The sequence below is a fragment of the Dendropsophus ebraccatus genome, chromosome 1, assembly GCF_027789765.1.
Source record: "Dendropsophus ebraccatus isolate aDenEbr1 chromosome 1, aDenEbr1.pat, whole genome shotgun sequence".
In the NCBI taxonomy this organism is placed as follows: Eukaryota; Metazoa; Chordata; class Amphibia; order Anura; family Hylidae; genus Dendropsophus; species Dendropsophus ebraccatus.
Window position 1 is genome coordinate 17116745 of NC_091454.1, and position 16889 is coordinate 17133633.

Here is a 16889-nt window from a genome sequence, read left to right on the forward strand (position 1 = left end):
TGAGAAGCAGAAAACTCCGCCCACGCAAGGAGGCGGTGTGGCAAGAATCCTATTCTCCTGCATATTAGGAGAACAGCTGAACAGAATAATACACTCACCTGTTTAGCATTTCTGTCACTGGTTTATGGTGCCCTCATTTAAGGCAGAACAAACCTAGTGACAGATTCCCTTTAGGGTAGCTTCACACGTACAGGATCCGCAGCAGATTTGACTAAATAACTGAACACAGCATCAAATCTGCGCCATCAAATGCTGCAGATACTGTATCTGTGAACGCACCCTATAAATGTAATCCATCTATAGGCCATGTTCACACACAACGCAGGTTTTGTATAAATCACGTCCGTTGTTGCAACAACAGCCATGATTTATACGAAACATACGTTGTGTGTGCATGAATGGAATTCCGGCCGGAGCGTATATACATAGTATACGCTCTGGCTGGGATTCTAACTGGCCGCACAAAAAGCTATTAATTGAATAGCGGCCGAACAGAACATGTCAGTTCACACACTGATGCGCCCACATCCCAATTCATCAGAAATAAAGATTATCTGGCGGACATGCCTTTAAGGATTTGCTGTATTTTTTCTTGCAACTTTGCATTGTTATGTTAGGATTGGCACGGTATGGCGTTTTTTTTTTTTTCTTGCTCTTGATGACAGACCAGCAAATAATTTCCAGCGATGAAATAGTTAAGCTCTGGATGCTTCATTGACCTCCAATTCTCCTTTGAAACATAAAATGATTCCCCCAAGAATCGACAAGTTCTTAATATGCCACAGATACATTCAATAGTCATAAAACACGCACATGTTCGGCTGAAATGAAGTCATTCTCTGCGGTGAACAATCTGTAAGTTATGCTAAGCCCGGCGCTGAGCTTATAAATTACAGAGAACGTATAGCCGCTCTGGAATGTAATAGGCTGCATTCCACAACAAGTGTATGTAAGAGAATCCAGATAGGATAGACAAGCTTTATAGATATGGCCATCCTGATGACCTCACTGGGGCGTGGCTTTGTCAAAGGGGTTTGGCCTAATGTCCCTATGAATGCAGAGAAAGTCACTCTGGAGCACTCAGAATATCCATGTATTATATAGGTAGAAAAGGTATTTAATTGAAGATGGTGTAACACTTTATATCCCCTCCGGGGGCACTGCAGATAAATTGAACACTTGCTATGTGATCAATTCACGGAAACAGCTGATGGCTGGGAGTCCAAAGAGCAAGAAATTGGTGTCCAAGATCTATAAATCCCATCTCTGTATTAAAATTCTATGGAAAATATCTTATGAGACTGTCTGGAAGAAGTCAGAACAACATATTTTAGGGCTGGATTGTAACCTTTGTCAGGTCCTCATAGTCCCTCCATATTCTGTTGCAGATATTTAACTCTCAGACAGCAGATATTCAATTCTCAAAAAAATTGAGACAATATTTAAATTTTTACATATGACTAAAGTACTTGACATTTCTGTATATGTAGTATTCCTGTTATCTGTCTTGCTCTAGCTGTTACTAGAGACAGATTTCCCCTAACAACAGGCAGTGGACGGCAGATTGCAAAAAAAAAAAAAAAGATTTAGTGGCCCAAACTTTAGAGCAAGTTTTCTAGGGTATGGAGACATTTTTAGTAGGGATGGTCCGAACCTGCCGAGGTTCGGGTTCGTGTGAACCCGAATGCTCGGCAGCAGATTCCCGCTGTCTGTCCGCTCCGTGTAGCTGGCGGATACAGCGGGAGGAACGCCTGGAAAAGTTTTCCAGGCGGTCCTCCCGCTGGATCCGCCCGCTCCACGGAGCGGGCAGACAGCGGGGATCATTACCGAGGGTTTGGGTTCGTACGAACTCGAACTGAACTCGGGTTGGATCATCCCTAATTTTTTGTAAACGAAGTGGTATAAAAAAAAATGTTAAGAATCACATAGGTTAACACATAGGGCTGGTTCACACTGTGCAATTTACGAGGATTTGAAGAGGAAAAATTTCTGCTTAAAATTCCTGGCCTATTCAGCTCTGCCAGAATAGGAGCAGAATTTGAGCGGAATTCAAGCAGAATTCAAGCCCCATTGACTTCTATAGGAATCCTCTAATGGAATCTGCCCAAATTATTGATATGTCACTTCTTTGGGCGGAAAGCTGATCCACGGCAGAACATTCTGAGCAGAACTCCCGCTATGTGAACAGCAGAGAGCAAATCCCATCGAACACAATGCAACATTACTCTGTTCAAATTTTATAGGCGGAATTTCAAGCAAAATTAGATGTGGATTTCGCCTGAAATTCCTCTCCTTATACTCAGTGTGAACAGGCCCATAGAGAGAAATTATTTGTAATTACTGTGACTATTTCAGATTTTCCCAAATAGAGATTATCTTGCCATCCTGGTGGTCATGACATTGAAGAATATCAGAGATATGTTGTGTACCTGAATCCTGTTATCTGTCTTGCTCTAGCTGTTACTAGAGACAGATTTCCCCTAACAACAGACAGTGGACTGCAGATTGCCAAAAAAAAAAAAATTGACTCTAGTGGCCCAAACTTTAGAGTAGTTTTTCTAGGGTATGAAGACATTTTTGGTAAATGAAGTTTTATATATATATATATATATATATATATATATATATATATATATATATATCTTAAGAATCATGCAGGTTATCACTTAGAGGGAAAATCATTGAAATTGCTGTCACCATATGAGATTTTCACAACTAGAGATGTGTGAAATGAACATTGGCCACAGAGGGAGGCATTTTCTGGCCATCCCGGTGGTCACGCCATTGAAGAACATCAGAGTCCTTCAGATTTTAATGGATGCTATTTTTACGCAAAACATGGTATTTGTCTCTGTGTATGGCGTCTTGTAATGGAAGACAAGTGTATAAATTATACCTCCTTATCTCACTCTGCCCACATTAAGTTTCATGGTCCGAAGAGACTTCACCTAAGAAGGTAAAAAATAAGTAAATAGTTCAGAATTGTTAAAAAACGCTTTAAACCGAGAGCGAAACCTGATATGTACAAATGATGTAAGATCTCTGCCAACAGGCTGCAATCCCCGGCATATAATCAGATATGGCGCAAACATGACGGTGTCACTGAGCCAACTTGTTTCCATTGCCGCCTGCTATTCTCAGTCATGAAATTAAAGGGGGGTGGTAAAGGACTAAGCAAACATGACTACTTCCAGCGCCCCACCTGTATTGCAGGTTGTATGTGATATTGCAGCTTCCAATTTTCCTACTTATACGAATTGACATTGTTCTTATCTGCTTATGTGGTTTTCAGAAAAAAAAGGAGAAATTAACATGGAGGGATCGGATACCTGCATATTTAGTCAACTTTGCAGCAATTTTATTTATGGTAAGTAATATTATACTTGTTTATAGCGCCCATTTATCTTGGAGAAGGAGTTAGATCCTGTATTACAGCAGTCATATTGCACCCAAAAGCAAAACTGTGCAGGATGTGTGCATATTCTGCTATTATCAGTCAATGGTGTTAACCCTGCCTATCTAGTCTCCAGCAATCCAATAGAGTTTTCATTCACTTATTAAAGCGTTAGCCTATCATATTGCTCTCTTTCTTATCTTCCATAGATTGCACTTACTTTCTCAGCAGTGTTTGGAGTCATCATTTATCGAATCACCGTTGCACCAGCTTTGGCGTTTAGCGCAAATGAAAGCACCAGAGCGAATGTTCGGGTGACCGTGACGGCCACCGCCGTCATCATCAACTTGGTTGTGATTCTTGTACTAGACGAAATTTATGGTTCTGTCGCAAAATGGCTCACGGAAATAGGTAAGAGGGACGTTCCCTAACTCCATTTCATGGTCTGTAGGTTCATACTGGACTGGACCTAATGTATTTCATAGTCTCTGCAGTAATAGGAAGCTACTTCAAATACTTTATTATTCAATGGGTAGTTTTTAGAGATGAGCGAACCGGGTTCGGGTTCGAGTCCATCTGAACCCAAACGTTCGGCATTTGATTAGCTGGGGCTGCTGAACTTGAATAAAACTCTAAGGTTGTCTGGAAAACATGGATACAGCCAATGACTATATCCATGTTTTCCACATAGCCTTAGGGCTTTATCCAACTTCAGCAGCCACCGCTAATCAAATGCCGAAAGTTCGGGTTCGGATGGATTCCAGCATGCTCGAGGTTCGCTCATCTCTAGTAGTTTTAGAATAGTCTTGGTTGGGTGTCTGTTTCTGGACACCTTCTTAGTGCTTTTATTTAGTTGGTGGCTGAGCACCTGTTTGACTGACAGCAATGTCTTCCAACCCCTATATACAAGTACGCTGATCTTATATTAGGCCCCGCACCCTTTTTCGCGGCAGGATTTACTAAGAGGCGTAAGCCTCTTAGTGAATCCAGCCGGCCGGGCACCCGAATCTTCTCCCGGTGTACCAAATCTACACCTGCTTCCAGCAGGTGTAGATTTGCGTCATGTTTTGCGCCTGCGAACAGGCGTAAATCATGCAAAATGAGGCACGGGAGGAGGCCACTCCTCCTCCCCGCCTCATCACGGCCCCCGCAAACTCCGCCAGCCCGCCCATTGTGCAAGCGGGGAGCACGGGAGGCGTACGCCAGGGACAAGGGGCGAATCTGCACCTTCTCTCTGTTGTATGCCTCTGGCATAAGCTTAGTAAATCCCCCCCATAGTATAATTGAGCATGTATGTATTCTAATTCCCGGCCATTCCGTGACCTGGCCCCGTCAGTTCAAGTTCGCTCATATCTAATCAAGATCAAAGAGGGAGTAGACAGGGGTCACCCAAGGACCTTGATCTGGACCCATTTCCTTCACCAGTTCAAGACACTCTTTAGATGTATCACAGTATATCCATCCACTGACATTTCTCCATATTGCATTGATTTGTTAAACATACAAAGTATAAGTCGCCTGATACATCAAAGTCTTTAAAACTTTAAAAAGTTAAATGCTCTAGTCGCCTAGGTCACCATTTATTATATTTCTCCGAAATAGATATCCCCTTCAAATTTCAAAGTTCATCTTCCGAGGGAACAATTGACTCACAAAGGGATTAAAAGTTTGACCTTGATATCTTTTATTTTTCCTATTTTTTCCCTATGGCAAACATGAATGTAACATGCGTGCCCCTATTTATTAATACAAGATTGCTGCAAGGATCTTTTCGCTCTAAAGGCGTCCGATGTTTCTTAGCTGCTGTCAACAGATTTGTCAAGTTATAAGGAATATTGGAAGAAGGAGAAGAGGAGAAGCTGGGAGGGAGGAGAGTGTTGAAAAAGAGGAGTTATATAGTATCTTGTGTTAAAAGCTGAGGGAGGAGAAGTGAGAAGATTAGAAGGATCCTGTCTGATTCAGTTATCGATAGTGATTTTGACAAATTCTAGTTTTTTTTTTCTTAAAGAAACAGCAATTGCCATAAATATGGTACTAGGTTCTTTCTATACGAAGATACAAGGTTGAAAAAGTCAACGTTTTAAAGCTTGCAATCCCTGGTTTATCCAGAAAAAGGAAAAACAGTATGGGAGATCTATCAAACTGGTTCAAAGTAGAACTGTCTTAGTTGCCCCTAGCAACCAATCAGATTCCACTTTTCATTCCTCACAGACTCTTTGGAAAATTAAAGGTGGAATCTGATTGGTTGCTAAGGGGCAACTAAGACAATTCTACTTTACACCAGTTTGATAAATCTTCCCCATTGTCTTTAAAGTGGCATTCCATATTCACGTTGATTAATCCCCTCCTCCTGGAGACTAATAATTGGTTCCATACTTGTTATTATCTTTTCTGTCTCCTTCCTCCAGTTCTGAGCCTGCTGTTTTCTGCTTAAAGTGACATTGTCTTTAAAAAAAAAAAAAAAAATCAATAAAACAGGCGATTTTAAGAAACTTTGTAATTGGCTTTATTATCCAAAAAATGCTTTTTTTTATCATGAAAAAGCAGTTTGAAGCTCTCCCCCCTGTCTTCATGGTTTTCTATGGAGAGGGGAGGGGTGGAGGGAGATGATGCACCAAAACAGGACAGCAAAGAGTTAATTTACAGCTACATCACCGGGCTACAGGGGCGTTGCTAGGGTCCTAAAACATCCGGGGCCCGGGCCCTCTGAGTGCCGTCATAAGCGCTTAGCGAAGGAGCCCGATGCAGAAGCTAGTAACCCCAATGACTGCTCAATTAGTCCTGCTCTATTGCCTCCACTCTTAATAACTGTGGCTAAGCAGGCACAGACAGCTCCTTCACAGCTCCCCCTGTACACACAGCCTCTGGGAGGTCTGCCCTAACTCCTATCCTCTAGGCCAGTGTTTCCCAACCTTTTCTACCTCGGGGAACTCCTACCAGATAACGTTCTACAAAATGCAAAAACCTCATTCAGTGACTCACAGGTGACGTCTTCTTTGATCTGAGATGTTCTCTTTCCCTTTTCCTCTCCTTCTGGCCCAGACCTCCATGATGATTTCTTTCAGTTGCAATTCATCTCTTCAGAACCTGCCAGACAAACATCTCAGGCTCTGCACTTTTCCTTCAATTTCCTTCCCTTTTCCCCTCCTATAGGCTCCCATACAGTAGTTATTCCACTACCTGGTGTCAGTGAGTAGGTAGGTAAGTATGTTGCCCCCTGTAGGTAGGATACTCTGCTGTGCCCCCAAATAGTAATAATGTCCAGTGTTGTGCCCTATAGTAACAATGCCTCCTGCTGTATTACCCCACATTGTAAAATGTCCCCCTGCTGTGTACCCTTATATAGTAATAATGCCCTCTGCTGTGCCCTATATAGTTATTATGCCCCCTGCTGTACCCTCCATATAGTAATAATGCACCCTCTGCTGTGCCTCCTATGTAGTAATAATGCCTCCTGCTGTACCCTCCATATAGTAATACCCCCTCTGCTGTGCCTCCTATATAGTAATAATGCGCCTGCTGTACATACCATAGTAATAAAGTTCCCATCCTGCCTGCAATTAACCCGACCGCCATCCCCAAACACACTACCCCACCTGACCCCTTCCACCCACACACACTACCCCACCTCACCTTCTCCACCCACACACACTACCCCACCCGGCCCCCTCTTTTCCCCATGCTTCAACCCCCCCCCCCCCCGCTTCTCTCCCCCATGCTTCTCTCCCCAATACTTCTCCCCCCTGCTTTTCTCCCCCATACTTCTTCCCCTTGCTTCTCTCCCCATACTTCTCACCCCTGCTTCTCTCCCCCATACATCTCTTCCCCGTGCTTCTCTTCCCTGCTTCTATCCCCCATACTTCTCCCCTGTGCTTCTCTCCCCTGCTTTTCCCCCCATAATTCTCCCCCCTGCTTCTCTCCCCCATACTTCTCCCCCCACTTCTCTCTCCCATGCTTCCCCCCCCCCATATTTCTTCCCCATACTTCTTCCCTGCTTCTCTCCCCCCTGCTTTTCCTCCCATGCTTCTCTACCCTGCTTCTCTCCCCCCATGCTTCTCTCCCCCCATGCTTCTCTCCCCCATATGCTTCTCTCCCCCCTTGCTTCTCTCCCCCCTTGCTTCTCTCACCCATATGCTTCTCTCCCCCATGCTTTTCTCCCCCCATGCTTTTCTCCCCCATATGCTTCTCTCCCCCATATGCTTCTCTCCCCCATATGCTTCTCTCCCCCATATGCTTCTCTCCCCCATATGCTTCTCTCCCCCATGCTTTTCTCCCCCCATATGCTTCTCTCCCCCATGCTTCTCTCCCCCATGCTTTTCTCCCCCCATATGCTTCTCTCCCCCATGCTTTTCTCCCCCCATGCTTCTCTCCCACATATGCTTCTCTCCACCATGCTTTTCTTCCCCCTTGCTTCTCTCCCCCATGCTTTTCTCCCCCATATGCTTCTCTCCACCATGCTTTTCTTCCCCCTTGCTTCTCTCCCCCATGCTTTTCTCCCCCATATGCTTCTCTCCACCATGCTTTTCTTCCCCCTTGCTTCTCTCCCCCATGCTTTTCTCCCCCCTTGCTCCTCTCCCCCGTGGTCCTCTCCCCCATATACTTCTCACCCCATACCTCTCTCCCCCTTGCTTCTCTCCCCCATGCCTCCTCACCTCCACAGTCACCTCCACCTCACCTCACCTCCACTGAGTTTCACCTACTGGCCGCTCGTAGCGGCCGCCGGATGTGCTGCGCTGCGGCGGGCCGTGGTGTACGCATCCAATCAGCGCGTGCGCCACGGCCCGCCGCAGCGGCCCCGCACTTCCGGTCTCCGCTGATTGGATTGGAGCAGCATGCACGGCGGGCGCTACGGGTGAGCAGTAGATGAGATGAGCGGCTGGGCCATCAAAAGAGCCGCATCTGGCTCGCAAGAGCGGGGCTGAAGAAATCCGGGGCAGCAGGCATTTTATTCGGGGCATGAGCCCCGAATAAAACTGCCTAGCGACGCCACTGCCGGGCTATCTCCTCGGAAGTCAGCACTGACCTCTTTCACCTCTGAATAGTGGCTTTCACACAGGTCCCGCTGTGTAATCCTTTGTTCTCTGCTGGCGACTAATCTCCCTCCTTCCCCCTCCCCTCTCCATAGAACAGACAGGGCCCGACTGATGTAAAAGAGTCGAGATTTCCTAAAAATGAGCAGTGAATGAGAGAGAGGAGGGAGGAGGGGTGACCTGGGGAAAGTCTTTCTGAATGCAGATAATGGCATATGTGCCTAATAAACCCAATTACAAGGTTTCTTAAAATCACCTGGACTATTGGTCTGCAACAACAAAAAAAATACAACAGTGACACTTTAAGACATAGAAAACCGTGTGTGAGCTGCTCACTCCATTCCTGCTCTGATCTTCCCCCTCCCCCCTCCGTTTCAAGATGGCTCATGTAAACAGTATCCCTGGCCGGCTGTGATGTGAGGTCAATCGGCTGGTGACCTCACTGTGATTAACCTTCCCGTCGTCACAAGGTGCACAGACAGCCGGACAGAACTCTGTTTACATGAGCCAGGTCCAAAGGTAGGGGGGAGGAGGGAGATCAGAGTGGAGATAGACTGAACAGCTCTCACACAGATTTTTGTGTCTTCAGCAGAAAGCAGCAGTTCAAAACTGGGGGAAGGAGACTAAGAAGATAATAATACGTATAGAAGGAATTGTTACTCTCCGGAAGGGAAGGGGAGGGTGAATCAACATGTATTTTACCTTTACCTAAGGCTGTGTTCACACATAGTAAAATAAAAGCAAAAAACAATGGCTGGTATAAAAAAAACATGGCTGTATCTTGAATCTAATAATTTCTGTTGGGAGATTTATCAAACATGGTGAAAAGTGAAACTGGCTCAGTTGCCCCTAGCAACCAATCAGATTCCACCTTTTATTTTCCAAAGAGTCTGTGAGGAATGAAAGGTGGAATCTGATTGGTTGCTAGGGGCAACTGGGCCAGTTTCACTTTACACCAGTTTGATAAATGTCCCCCATTGTGTAATTCTACAATGTACAGTCCTTGCTAATGGTAACCATGCAAGGAAATTTATTTCCATTGAACCAAAAAGTTTTTAGATGATTAGGACACTTTTTTCATCCATCAAGGATTAACACATTTTGTCTTCCGCAGAGGTACCAAAAACTGAGAAAACCTTTGAAGAGCGTTTGATACTCAAGGCGTTCCTTCTGAAGTTTGTGAACTCCTATGCCTCAATATTTTATGTGGCCTTTTTCAAGGGAAGGTAAGTTGTACCTTGAAGCAAGACTGAAGTGCAGCTTGAAAGAAATATATATTTATATATTTATTTATTTATTTATTTATTTTTTTCCCCTTATCTTCAAAAAATCTTTCAAAAATATTACATTTTTATTTGAAATGATAAGTGAAAGTTGAAAGAAACCAATGTCCATATGAACTAGTAGGGCATGTGGATGTTATAGGGGGGAATTTCTTACTCACTAACCTCCTCTGTGAGCTGGGACTGAGATGGTTGTTTATAGGGGTACCACCTATCTAAAGGATAGAACATAGCTAACTAATTGGTTGCAGTCACACTACCTTTGATCTTGATAATAAAATTAAATTGTTCCTCATTCCATTCGTTTGGGAGATAATTTTATTAAAGGAGAAGTCTGGCAAAATTTTTTGTTAAAGTATTGTATTGCCCCCCCAAAAGTTATACAAATCACCAATATACACTTATTAGGGAAATGCTTATAAAGTGCTTTTTTCCCTGCACTTCTGCATCAAGGCTTCACTTTCTGGATAACATGGTGATGTCACTTCCTGGATAACATGGTGATGTCACTTCCTGGATAAAATGGTGATGTCACTTCCTGGATAACATGGTGATGTCCCGTCCCAGAGCTGTGCGGGCTGTGGCTGCTGGAGAGGATGATGGCAGGGGGACACTGAGGGACACAGGGCACTGGAGGGACACTGAGCATCCCCCTGCCATCATCCTCTCCAGCAGCCACAGCCCGCACAGCTCTGGGAGTCAGGCCGTGACATCACAACGTTATCCAGGAAGTGACATCACCATTTTATCCAAATAGTAAAACCTTGTGGCAGTAGTAAGTGCAGAGAAAAAAGCACTACAACACTTTAATAAAACTTTTCTCCGGACTTTTCCTTTACGATCAAAGATGATACAAATGGTTCAACCCCCCATGACCACCTGTTTATCCACTCTCCACATAAGACCACCCCTTTAAGAGATGCTTCATGGAGTATGTAATGTAAGGTTGGCTATTCATCTGAAATATATGTCTGGCTGTACCTACTGCTACCAAGATAAGCTATTTGCTAAACCCCATTGGAAAGGAGTTACTTGTGGTGAACCTTTAAAGGGGGTTTCCGCTCAATTAAACTTACAAATATGTTACTGCCCTTGGGGAGAACATAACAAACAGTCTAGTCTTTCATTTCCGCGCTCCCTGTGTCCTCCTATGTCATCTACTTGTTTTGGCTGAACGATCCCGCCCGGCTGAACGATCTCATCTCCAGGGTAACAGCCAATCACTGGCTATCATCTTTGCAGTCCTGTCTCAGTCAGTGATTGGCTGAGTAGGCTTTACCCCAGAGACGAGTGAGTATTAGAGGCGGGATTGTTTAGCCAGGACCCGAAGATGATGTAGGAGATCTCTGTTCAAAATATCTTTTTTCCAATTCCCTCTTTTGTGCTCACCTTATATTTATATCATATAGCACCTCTGAATGCAGATAGTCCTCCATGACTGCTCTGCCTCATATCTATGGCTAGCTTCTATGCCGATACTACAACCGTCACAAGTTGGATGTTTTTTGGTGAAATAATTTTTCAAAAAATCCCTTTTATCCCTCATACACATACATGCTTGGGTTTGTCCTGACATAACTGATCCTTCTGTTCCCTTACATCTATGATTGGGGAGTCAGAAGATCCCCTTACACAATATATGGTTGGCAGGCCCCTCTGAAATTGGCAGGTCTGGTTGACACATCTCTAATCTACGTATATTGCCAGCTTAAGGTTAACTGACATATTTAGTAACCAGTATTTTTGTGCTTAGGTTTGTTGGAAGACCGGGCAGCTATGCGTATATTTTCAATGATTACAGAGTTGAAGAGGTAAGTGAGATCATAGTATTAATTCAGGGCAAAATTTGAACCTCCTGGGTCCCCTTGTAAAATCTATAACAGCCCCTCCCCCCAATATCATGCGTCATTTACAATACTAAGGTCATGTGATATGGTAGAGGATTTTTTTAGACTGTCTCGGGCACCGGCTCCAGGTATTTCCCATAGCAATGCCCGTGGAGTCCCCGTATACAATACTTATAAATTTTGTACCCAACCGGACAACTGTCCAAGAAAATTGGGCAGTTGTATTGCCAGTTGACCAATTCTCATACTGTTTAAGATATATAGCACGTTGACACAACTCCTTCAATTTCTCCTACTGAACTTTGTCTGAAAATGATTCTATATAAACCAAATGGTGCCCGTTTACCCCCCCCCCCCCAAAAAAAAAGAAGAAAAAAAACCACATCAAAAGCATGTCTATAGCTAGAGAAGAGTGAACTGAATCTTTCGAACCAAGATCAATTCCGAACTTTACAAAAAGTTTGGTTCGGTACTGAATCAAACTATTTACAAAGTTCGGAATAAGTTTGTAACGATAGTGGTTGCACATCTAAAAAACATAATAAATGGTATGCTTACCTGTCCATGCTCCCCCAGAGTGGTCCTTCAGGTCTCCAGTGTCTTCAACCGCCTCCAGCCCGCACAATTAATCATTAACTGAGACGGGACTGTGTCACTCTTGTCTAGAGAATGACAGCCTGCTCAGCCAATCACTGGCCACGTGCTGCCCCGTCAGTGAATGATTAGCTGAGCGGGCTGTATTTTTTGCCTGCAATCATTTAGCTGTTTTGGTGTGTTTCATTTAAGGTTCAGTTGTGGTTCCCACCACGGGTGTTGCTATTGGTTACAACCTTCGCCAAAGCCTGTACTTTTAAGTGTAAGTGGTAATGCTCATCACCGGTAACAAGGTCTGGGGCTTGTGTCACCCTCTAGGACGGGTCACCCGACACTGGTGGGCAATAGGTGGTGCAAAGACCAAAGAGTCAAAACACAGGCACAAGTATTCTCTCTACTTTCAAGTATTCTACTTATTCTACCTCTAAAGTTCCGGCGGAGGGCAGTACTACTTGGGTTGGGAATCTCTCAACAGCCTCCTCTCTACTCTTCTGATCTTCTTTTCTACCTCTCAGCACACAACCCAGCTAGCACAGCTGTGTCACTCCTTCTATTCTCAGTACAGATTTGGACTCTAAAGTCTAAAGTAACTTAACAAGACGAAAGTATACTGTTTTCTCCTGTATCAAGTATCTTCACAGTAAACAAGATTATATTTATTTTAACGGGACTCTTCACTAAGCACCGACACAGTAATCACAATTTCCTTGGGTTATCTCCCCTTTCTGTGGGTGGCAGTGCCAATAGTCCGGGTGGATCACTACTGCACTCCGTACCACTGTGATAGTTGCCCAAGAGACCCCGAAACAGCCTGACAGGTCACTGTCCACAGGGGAAGAAGGTATAGCCAGCCCACTAAAAATAAAAGCAGGTGTGCCAGCATACCTGTGTGCCCAACCGGCACTGGCGTCACACCAGATTACCACCAGGCAGAGCTATACCTCGGCCAACCACTACATCAGTGGAGTCCCGCTGTTCCAGCTAACCTGTGACCGGCTGCCTGTCACCTCTCACCAGCAGGGCAGTAACAACCATCGGACCCGTGTGGTAGCACACCACACAGTTGGACGACCCCAAACTTAACGTCAAAGTTCGGCAAACCTGCCAAACCAAATTTTTAAAAAGTTTGCTCATATCTATCTTTAGCCAACCCCTATCCTATCTTGTGCTATACTGATGTGAGACAAGAACTCCCAAAACATCTGTCTAAAGATGGATGTCTCTTCCTGTTAGTTTAGCTAGTATGAGAGTTAGCTCATTTGCATACTTATTCTTCCCATGGGGCAATGCTGAAAATAAGTTTATAACCACTGGGTCTCTTTAATAAAAAATGGTTCCCCTGAGCTATATCAAATCTATTCAATCTATCAAGTAGCTACTAATATAGTTAAGTACCCACTAAGGACTCGAAGTGCCAATTTACAGTCTCCTGTAAATAAAAGTCTCCTATATATAAAAGGAGTGAATGATGTTAATGTCTCGGTCTGGTTTTCTTGACAGTGTGCGCCAGGTGGATGTCTGATGGAGCTGTGTATTCAGCTTAGTATCATCATGTTGGGGAAGCAGCTGATCCAGAACAACTTGTTTGAGATTGGAATACCGTGAGTACTCCCGTTATATATTTTTTTTGTCCAAAGATTGAACTTCTCTGATGGTTCTTTGAAGATTCAAAATTCTGTAAATCTTAAATTCGTGTCACCGGGATTGTGACTGTGAGGGTTTGGCAATGTTATACAAATGACCGCATGTTAGATTTTTACTTACAAGGGTATTCCGATCCCATGGGAGAGAAGCACAGAGCTAAGCACCTTTCTTCAACTCTCTGTCTATGGGAACGAGACGGTCACGAAGACTCAAAATATGAGACCATCTTGGAGTCTAATGAGTCAAGAAAGAAAACACCTAACTAGTGATCGATCAGGGACTCTCATATGTGCCTATGACATATCAAAAGTATATTTTAAAGGGGTTTTTCAATTAAAACAACAGGATAGGGCACAAATAAGAGACTGTTGGGGGGGAGGGGGGGTGCTCCTTTGTTTTCAATACAGCTCAGAAGTTGACCCGGGGCTCTATTCATTCTCTATTGGGGATTCTGGAGAGAGCCGAGTACAAGACTCAGCAATTTCTGGCGGCTTCATAGAGAATGAATGGACCCGCTGGGGAGAGCCAAGTACAGCACTCAGCAATTTCCGGCGGCTCCATAGAGAATGGATAGAGCCCAGGGCCATGTGACATTGCACGGCTGTATTCAAAACAAAGGAGCTGGAGATGGAGGTCAGGCACCCCCCCCTTCCCCCTACAGTCCCTTACTTGTCCCCCATCCTGTCTATAGGTGACAAGTAATTTTTTAATTGGAGAACCCCTTTAAGTAATGGCATCCATTTAAGGAGTTGTCTGATCGAAAGGTTTCAGAGTACTGATCCCTACCCCCTCCCATCGATAGAGTACTGTATGTATAGAAGCCAAACCCTTGTTAGGCAGGAGACACTTTGGGCGTAGCAGTCACATCATCCATTTCTCAACCATCTAGTCTATCACTGCATTGCTATCGTTCATCCATTCAAGTAAATCGAGGTCTTCCTATGAAATCCGGCTGGTCTTGTTTCATCCGAGTTTGCCATTTTCTCTTTACGATGTTACAAAACTTTCCTGTTTCTTTATGTGAGGTTCAGAAGTTTCATGTTTACATATTCTTGGATTAAGATACTATAAGCAACATGTTGTAGATGCTTCAACCGCACCGGGATTACAGATAAAGGCGAGGAGATTTAGCCATGAAGTGAATCACAAATGGAATGCGTTCCTATCATTATGACAAGCACGGCGAAACATGCAAACACACGAGGTAGGCTTTATCTCCAGAGATCGTGTTTGTTCTGCCGTTTTAGGAGAGAATGGGACCTGAGTTATGCTCAGGACGATAACAGGCTGGGTTTTATGGGGCGTTCAGCATAGCAGGTGGCGAGGGTCACTGTGCGGAGCATGCGTAGTCCGCGCACTTGTCCTTTGGCTTTGATTTGTTTACAAGATTTTGCACAGTTGCCAGACGTTGTGTCAAGATCAAATCTTTGGGCACTCTAATAGCGGCTGACATCATCGGACAGTAATGGCGCTACTTTATGTGTGTCACTGTCCATAAGCAGCGTCCTGGCTCGCATTCTATTGTGGTTACAAGAAGACTTCAAATTCAAATATATATGAATATCATAAAAAATAAATAAATAAATAAAAGATGGGAGCAATATATATTTTTTTATTTTTATTATTATTTTTTTTTGCTCCCACCAGCTATAGAAGAAGATCATCCCTCCCTCTCATTTTTGAAGATTTGGCTCATCCATATAGTACATGATCCACTGTTCATTTGGATAAGTGCCATGTTATACTAAATTCCACCTATAGTGGCCACTGTGGTATAACTAGGCTTCTTCCCCCAAGATCAGCTGATTGTCATGGGAAGGATCCAAATTTTTATTTTTATTATAAAGGGACTATCTTCATAAGCAATATCCTTTCAAGTGTAGCTATTCCTTTCTGGTGCCACTGTTGAAATCCAAAATGAATCCGGTAGCGCCCTTGACTCTATACACTCGCAATGCAGTCAATAACATTGCTACTTTATAGGACTAACAAAGGCATACATTTTTTTCACTGCTCACTACACTTTTTATAAAATGAACAGGGCTTAGACAAAGAGGCGGTGGCCTCCCAAAGTCTAAAAAAAATAAATAAAAATATTACTATTATTATGTCAAAAGAAATTATTATTACTACCAAGTCAAAAATTGCTGTAAATTGCTCATAGTTAACATCCATTTCAGGCATAAGAAGCACTGGTTAGTACATATGGCACAGTGTCAGTATAGATTTAAACAGTTTCAGAGCTCCCAGCATCATAATGAATGATGATGCCAAGAACTCCAAAGTCCGTTCCGTAGCACACGGTCCGTATTTACGGACAGTGCACGGAACGTGTGAATGCCCCCCCAAAAAATTGGATTCCATACATAGAACAGCCACCTTTCCTTTAAGGGTCACTATAATCCTCCACTAGATGGCAATCATCTACTGACATTCGGAAAATCCTTATATGCGGGTGGTCTCCCCTCTAGAGAAGGGCGTCAACTAGAAATTAAAATTTTGGAATTATCATTGGATTGTAGTAGGAGTGAACCTCATCCATATTAATGGTCATTGATATCAGTGTAACCACCTATATATTAGTTTTCTAGTTCTAAAATAGTCACCATTTCTAAAAAGCCACCTTCTGTTACTTTAGAAAGTTTACATATATTATATTACATAATACATACTGTACTTGCTACATTATATATTGCTCTAGTTTATCCACACTAGCCAACAATGGATTCACTAGTCCGGTGGACTGCCACTTTGATCTTCAGCAGTCGAGCATTCCCTGCTGGGAGTTGTACTTACCCGAATGCCGAAAAGTCAAAGGTCGCAGCCAGTTGCGTTGTTACATGGACATACACAATTCCTACACTAAAAAAAGATTGAAGGGTTATTCCCACCTCCCATTTTTACCTTGCACACAATTTGAAGATTGCTCCACTTCTTGGTTTCCTCTGTGGGCAGACTCCTTCACCATGATTGGTCCTTTTCACCAGCAGCTCTAGGGCTGGCATCATGGCTGCTGGCTTGTCCTTTGCTGTTCTGTGCTGAGCTCTGCTATTGCGGTGAGGTGCAGGAAATATTTGGTTGGGTGCTCTCCCGCCGG

General features: G+C 43.7%; 1 protein-coding gene across 1 annotated transcript in view; it reads left to right on the forward strand.

Annotated features, from left to right (window-relative positions):
- Positions 1-16889, forward strand: part of ANO2 (anoctamin 2) — a 169675-nt gene that overhangs the window by 108834 nt on the left and 43952 nt on the right. Inside the window, exons 16-20 of the mRNA XM_069952744.1 lie at positions 3293-3367; positions 3604-3805; positions 9539-9650; positions 11461-11518; positions 13649-13749. Coding sequence (XP_069808845.1) covers positions 3293-3367; positions 3604-3805; positions 9539-9650; positions 11461-11518; positions 13649-13749 — 548 coding nt within the window. The remainder of the gene's footprint in view (positions 1-3292; positions 3368-3603; positions 3806-9538; positions 9651-11460; positions 11519-13648; positions 13750-16889) is intronic.